The sequence below is a fragment of the Cibotium barometz genome, chromosome 12 (genome assembly GCF_041138505.1).
Source record: "Cibotium barometz isolate CiBa-2024 chromosome 12, ASM4113850v1, whole genome shotgun sequence".
NCBI lineage: Eukaryota > Viridiplantae > Streptophyta > Polypodiopsida > Cyatheales > Cibotiaceae > Cibotium > Cibotium barometz.
This window is the reverse complement of record NC_141057.1, coordinates 16,948,855-16,956,059: the sequence shown is the minus strand read 5'-3', so window position 1 is coordinate 16,956,059 and position 7,205 is coordinate 16,948,855. Positions and strand designations below refer to the sequence as shown.

Here is a 7,205-nt window from a genome sequence, read left to right as displayed (position 1 = left end):
GAAGAGCCCCTTGAAGCTCCTACTAACTTGGCTTCCCTTTATTTGGCCAATAAAACTCTATCCCATAACATTATTGAGTAATCACGATTCCTTTTGCAACTGAAAATGAATCCGTGTAAGCTATAAACGAATGAGGTGCATTTGAAAGCAAACATACCCCCAATCATACCAAGCACAACTAGCATCACGAAATTACATGCTTCAAGCACCCTCCCTATGGGAAGGGAAGTATGTCCCATGTTTCCCTTTCCTAATATTAAAATCCTGTCAACTCCCCTCCCTTGTCCACTCCCACAACTCACAAAAAGAGGAATCCCTCCCTTGTCCACTCCCACAAGTGAACATAAATTTCCATAGTTCCTAAAATTTTCTTTTCCTTCAAAGTATCAATACCTTTGCCAAGAACAAAAACAAAAGTTTTATCACTATAGCCTACCAAATCAAGCATGCTTGATAATCCATAGATACATTGCTACTAACGTATAGAGAGAGAGATGATTTGTATTGTCAAAACATATGCTTAAGGCCTTGGATGAACACTTAGGCTTGGTAAACAATAGATTTCATGCTTTGAAGGAAAACTATCTAACAAAAGCACATCTGAATGATTGTTAAGTTCATCCACGAAGCCAAACCAATATATCACCATCCCTGGTCCAAATCTGTTCACATACCTGTCCAACTTTATGTTTTTTAGCACACCCTACATTTCTCTCTCTCTCTCTCTCTCTCTCTCTCTCTCTCTCTCTCTCTCTCTCTCTACAAGATCATCTCTTGATCACATATACTATTAGATGTTTTCATTTTACTTTTTCTTTCAGTTTTCCATGGTTCAATATATCCATGGTACCATTGTATTACTTTTGGTCTCATAGGCCCTTGGGGTCATCCGTAGATGTTAATATAACTTTCTTTCTTTCTTTCTCATACACACTTATATTTTTTATATATTATGTATATAACTAAATGTATGTGTGTGCGCGCGCACGTGTGGATGCATGTGTGCATGTGTGAGAGTTTGAGATCAAAACTAAGGAAGAAAGCCATGATTAATAATGGGGACAAAGATTAACTTAAGCAATTCAAAAGGTATACATCTAGATCCACCTTCTTCTCCTTCATTTGCTCCATCAAATCCCTTGATTCTTTCAATCACCTGAAGTCTTTCAATTGACTCCTCTCTCAATCAGCCCATGTTAGCTAGGGAGCTACCTTTTTCATCTTCTTCTAGACTCTTCTTCAACCTTTTTCCCTTCTACAAATCACCATACGCACAATAACCTTTGCCCAATAAACCATACAACAAATACACATTAAACCAAAGGTCCAAGCTCCCCCTGAAACACACAATCTGCCATCACCACTATTTCAACATCCCCCCTTGTTGATAAGGCTCCCTGGCACTCATGCGTGGTTACCTCCAGAGTCCAAGTTACCACCTGACTTTAATAGACTAGGTAAGTTGCCTCCAATTCCAGCCCCTACTCACTCTACAGACACATCGCACACAATACTCTGCCACATTTCACACCAGGCTTCATTGGGAGCATCATCATTGGCATTGCGGTGGTTTCTTTGATGAATTCAACATCAGCATGTTCTTTAAAGATTCAGGCATCATCGGCACGAGATTCTAGAGTCTTTCTCCTTTCACAGAAAAGTCTCGACTGTTGTTGTAAACGGCCAAGCTAAGCCCAAGTTTGCATGAGACAAATCAATGCCCAAAAGCCCCATCAAAACGTCAAGGTCAATACGTCCCACCAATGTGGACATAGACAAGCCACACAAACATCTGAAGGTGATTCCACCAATAAAGAATGTGTTGTTCAAGTGCAAAACTTGGTGGCGCTCTCTCTCTCGTACTAGTGCTTATACCCCATGTATTTCCCATGATGATCATTGTATCAGCCTCTACTTTGAGAAAGCTATGTTATTTGTACTTGTCTTGTTTTTCTTTTCCATGATGAGACATACCATGGATAGCATTGTATCACTTTGGTCTCATAGACCCATTGGGTTTTTAAGAGACTTTTAATATAACACACTCTCTCTCACACACACGCACACAAAATCAATTCACACAGGAAAAAGTGATGGAATACAAGCAAAGATTAAACTAATCCTATCGCTAATAAGACTCTAATCTAGCCTTAATTTGCCAAAATCCTAGGCCTAATGGCTTTGATATTAAGTTACGAGCTGGTAATTTTTAGCAAGAAATCCATAATTAATGGTAGACACAATCATAGGCTTATGCGATAGATAACTACACACTTAATCAAAAACTTTCAGAATAATCACCTCAAATATGAGCTTCAAGTATATGATTATATAGCACCAAAGATGAGTATATAGATCCACATTTTTATCCTTGATTTACTCCATCAAATCCTTTGATTCTCTCAGTCAACTCCTATATTCTCTCAATCAGCCCATGTGACTACTACTCTACCATTTTCACCTTCTTCTAGACTCTTCTTCAACCTTGTCCTCTTCTACAAATCACCATACTCACTGTAAACTTTGCCCAACAAACCATGCAACAATACACACTAAACCAAAACTCCATGCTCCCTGTCAAGCACATATATATGGGCACACACATACATACACATATATGTATACGTATATACGTACATACATATGTAAATACATACATGCATACATACATAAACCATATATATATATTATATATGGGTAGGTTATACGTATGAAGGGATAATGTAGGCGAGCACTAAAGAACAAAACAAATCAAATGCAGTATTTCTTTCACGAATCATTTACCTTTGAAACTGCTGTTCCGCTTGATTCCTATGGCTATACTCATCTCCAAACGACGCCTTGCTGTCAATCCAATTCACAACCCTTCCTTTTACACCAATGGGTACCTCAAGCTTGACATCGGGAGTCTTGCTGAAGCCAGCTGCTCTCAAGGCATTCTCTGTTTGGAAGGGAATGCCAAGTTCTTGAAGCTGTCTGCAAAGGTGAGCCTCATATCTATGCATACATAAAAACCCCATTAATCGTGTCTTCACTAAAGAACATGTAAGTTAGCATGTGAATTCAACATAAGGGATTCCTTTGAATAGATTTTGTAAGGGGTTTATTTATGTGATTTCCATGAGGAAAAAAGGGTTCACTCACTCAATTCCAGTGACCCGCCGGATCATTTCAATGTAGGGTGATGTAGCATTATCATGATCCATGCACCTGTATAGATCTGTGTGGAGTCTTTTCCACGATACATGAAGCGAACCTCCTTGTGGATCAGCACTGCAATCGCCTGTTACCCATGTTTTGTCCAGTATGTTGGATACATGGGGGTAAAGATCATGAAGACTCCTAGACACTTCACAAACTCTATCTTTGGGAAGGCGACCTGGATCTTTAAGGGACTCCGTTATCTGCTGTTTAGTCAAGCCGAACAGATGCTCTAACAGGATCCGGGCCAGAAGGCAAGGGTTTATTTCATATGCCATGCTAATACTTATAATGTCTTCCCCTCCGACATATCTGCAAAGAAAAAACCTTAATCGAGGTATTTGTAGCCATAACAACCAAAAGCTTACAATCAGCTAGGATTTTTTTTCCGCATGAACTCTAGTTTTCGGTGATAAAGCTCAGAGATCTAGAACTTGCATTACCCAAGGCTTTTACTACATAATTTGATTAATCTAGGGTTTACAGAAGGAAAATAAATAGTAAGAAGGCGCCAGGAGATATGATTAAGGTCGTTCAGAAAAGATCAAAGAGCTAAACCTAGTTTAAAACCCGATTTGTTGAGCTAGAGTTTCATTCAATTAGCTGTCTTGAGCTAGGGTTTGAGCAGAAAAGCGAAAGGAGCCACGATGGGCTAGGGTTTCTCAGGTTGATGGAATCAGAGCAGAAACCCTAACCACATGAATTACGATCAGAAGAACAGAAACCCGAATCATATGGATTATCTGTAAATCAGATGTGAGAAAGCATACCTGGTGATGTATTGTTGGATAAGATGGGGATGGCGAAGCTTGTGTTGGGTCTGACGAAGCCGGCGAGTTTGGTCTTGGCATTGGATGGCTAGCAGAGTGTCCAGCGGCACATCTGGGAACCTGGCCCGGGCACTCTCGATGGAAACACTGTTCGTCAGAAGATTACAGAGCTCCTCAAACACACTCGCCTTCATCTTCTCCCCTTTCCCCCGCACATTTGAATTTGAACAAGAGATAAAAGAAGGCGCCAGAGAGAGAGAGAGAGAGAGAGAGATTATTTCATATTAATCCTTAGTACTTCAACTATTATGATATTTCGTTAATGAATTAATTATATTTTCTACTATTAAAAAATCTAATACAATCCTTTTATTTATCATACTATTTATTTTATTGCCATGTTAAATATTCTAGTACTCTTATCCCCTGTTCATGAGGACATCTCCATATTCTTAAAGTAGGGGAGAATAAGATCCCTCTTACTAAGTAGTAAGTTTAATTGAGTGGAAGAACATAAGATCCCTCTTACTTAAGTAGTAAATTGAATAGTGAAAAATATTATGTTCAACTAAGGAAGAGAAAATGTGCAAGGCCTCGTAAATAAATATATTAAAATAAAAAGTCTTTTTAAGTAAAATTAGCAAGTGATTCATGTGCATAAATTGATGAGAAAACTCCTCTGTACACATGAGTGTGCACACTTGCACAACTGTTGAAACGAGAAAGTACACGAGACCTCGAAAAGCGTGTTAAAACAGAAAAATACAGACGTGAGAGAACACCCCCAAGCGTGTGCCAAAAGCATCCCCCTTGAGTATTTTTATAGATTTTATTAGGTTACATGGCTATTTTAGCCCAAGCTTGCTCTATAAGCTTTCTTTTTACAAAAATAAAATATTTCAAAAATCCTAACTTGCTCCACAAGATTTTTTTTTCAAAAATAAAATATCTGAAAAATCTCACTCTTGTGTGACAGTCCTCCTGGTTTAGGAGACAACCGTCCTCGGTTGTAACTATCAGCACACAGGTGATTAAACACATTAATCGTTCACATTGGATTCACTCACAATGTCTTTACATAATTAATTGGATTCACTCATAGTGTCCTCATACGCGTCGCACTTGTCTTAGAGTTGATCGGATTCACTCATAACCAAACTCACATAACCTTTCCACGCGTCACACATATCTTAGAGTTGATTGGATTCACTCACAAACTCATACAACCTTTACACGCGTCACACACGTTTCTTAGAGTTGATCGGATTCACTCACAATTAAACTCCCATAGCCTTTACACTCGTCACACATGTCTTAGGGTTGATCGGATTCACTCACAATCAAACTCCTACATTGGATTCACTCGCAATGTCTTCATACGCATCGCACGTATTCAAAGAGTACACCCACACGTGTCACAGCTAGTTGGATTCACTCACAACTAACTAGGGTCACCCTCTAAAGAATCAGATTCACTCTCGATTCTTATACCACACTGGGTTACCCTCATCAAGAATTACTTCAGAAGAGTTGATCAGATTCACTCAAACTCACACATTCCTTACATGCATTACACATGTCATAGTTGGTCGGATTCAAATTTGTGATAAGTTATCCGTCATAGATAAATATCACTAAGCATTCATAATAGACATGTAAAAGAGACATTGTATCAAGGACTTCTATGTGTAATAAATTCTAGTGTCCCATACCACCAAAAATTATCCCACACAAATCTAGAGATAAGTATGCATCGAAATACTTCACACAAGATTAATCTCATGTCCCATACCACAAGACTAATTCATAGTGAAAATTTCATAAAGTATAGTTTGAGATGGAAGGGCCAATTCCTCCAAGAAGTTCTACGTTTGATGCATAAGAACTCTCCTTGAAATTTATAAAATTTTTGAATAAAATTTGTTGTAGAGATAATCAATAAATATGTTACCCTAAGAGTTGGAATAGTCATCGTGGAACTCAAATCCACACACACCTTGGGCTGAGTTGTGTAAAATGCTACTAGGGCTGAGTTGTGTAAAATGCTACTAGGGCAAAGAACATTGGAGGGTTGGCCTGTTTATAGACCTATCGCACAAACATCCTCATTAAGCTATAACGCAACATAGCTCTCACACCCACCATTCATTCATATATTTCCCTTCAATACCACTTTCTTATTTCTCTAGCCTAGCTCTTTGCAAACTATGGAAACTACATGTAATTATTTTTTGAGAAGCTTGAGATACTTAAACGCATTGTACTCTCTTGCTTCAAACTTAAACGCATTGTACTCTCTTACTTAAACGCATTGTACTCTCTTGCTTCAAACTTTTCAAACTTATTGACAACCTCAAGATACCATATCATGTATTTGGAAAAATATTAATGAGTAGATTCTAAAAGTACAATTTACCCCCCCAAAAAAAGAGCTCAAATGTTCAATCTATAGGGGTCCAAAATTTTGAAAAGTGATTCTAGAGAGAGAAAGTGACCTCAAGCATCTTTGAAAGAATATTTAGAGCTCTCTACACACCCAACATTTTTATATACATGGTCTTTACCTATTGCCCCATTTTATAATCACCCTTTTAATCACATGGCATCTAAAGTACCCCTAGTTTATCTCACTCTCCCCTGCTGATGCTGATTTTAAGCCCCGAATGTAGCTAAAATAGGTTGCCCTTTATGTTGCCCCTTGGCCCCTTCTTGTGAACCCTTTAGGTGTCAAAAACTATTGACTTTCAAGCGCTAACTTATAGCCTTGAAACCCTACTAATTCAATCCCAAAATGCAAATAATACGAGCCTCCTTTGGTAGGTCAAGCTTGGGCCCTAATCTGAATACATGCACCTTGTAGGTGCACTTATGCTTGCTACTTCCTTTGATATTGAGATGTGATATCCTATTCGGATCCTAATTTGCATTGTTAAGTCACCTGCCTTCACGTGCACATTTGGCTCTCTAGGTGTTTTGTTGTTCTTTGGAGTTGTTGAAGAGCTTGAACACCACTATTGGGAGATGTTGCAAGGACACTTTCAACATTCATGCTCTCCACTTGGCATCAACCTTTCCACAAGGAATAAACCTCCGCATGTGTTACATTAGTTCCCATGACAATAGGTCATGGCTTGGGAGACGAACTTGGTTTGGGGTCTATGTTGTTGTTTTTCAAGAAAAAACCATATTCATTATTTATCTTAGCCATTCAGGTGCTTGTCATACAGGTGAAAG

At 38.6% G+C, this 7,205-nt stretch overlaps 1 protein-coding gene across 2 annotated transcripts; it reads right to left on the bottom strand.

Moving 5' to 3' along the window:
• Positions 1-246: 246 nt before the first annotated feature.
• LOC147633140 (uncharacterized) lies at positions 247-4,214 on the bottom strand. Of its 2 annotated transcripts, none has more exons than XM_086805807.1 (4): positions 3,972-4,214; positions 3,145-3,513; positions 2,785-2,997; positions 247-674 (listed from the first exon to the last, which is right to left on the bottom strand). In XM_086805807.1, the coding sequence occupies exons 1-4, from the start codon at positions 4,163-4,165 to the stop codon at positions 521-523; spliced, it is 930 nt and encodes a 309-aa protein (XP_086661933.1). In that variant the 5' UTR covers positions 4,166-4,214; the 3' UTR covers positions 247-520. The 2 variants fall into 2 exon arrangements, with proteins under 2 accessions (XP_086661933.1, XP_086661934.1); XM_086805808.1 differs by lacking the exon at positions 247-674 and adding an exon at positions 2,361-2,495.
• Between the last annotated feature and the right edge of the window lie 2,991 nt (positions 4,215-7,205).

What these genes read in the sequence shown, in the direction of transcription:
- LOC147633140 (XM_086805807.1), bottom strand. Translation starts at nt 4,165, where the DNA reads ATGAAGGCGAGTGTGTTTGAGGAGCTCTGTAATCTTCTGACGAACAGT. An exon ending in ATCCAACAATACATCACCAG is followed by an intron (nt 3,514 to 3,971) that starts GTATGCTTTCTC and finishes TTTTCTTTGCAG; the next exon opens with ATATGTCGGAGGGGAAGACA. An exon ending in CGGCGGGTCACTGGAATTGA is followed by an intron (nt 2,998 to 3,144) that starts GTGAGTGAACCC and finishes ATGTATGCATAG; the next exon opens with ATATGAGGCTCACCTTTGCA.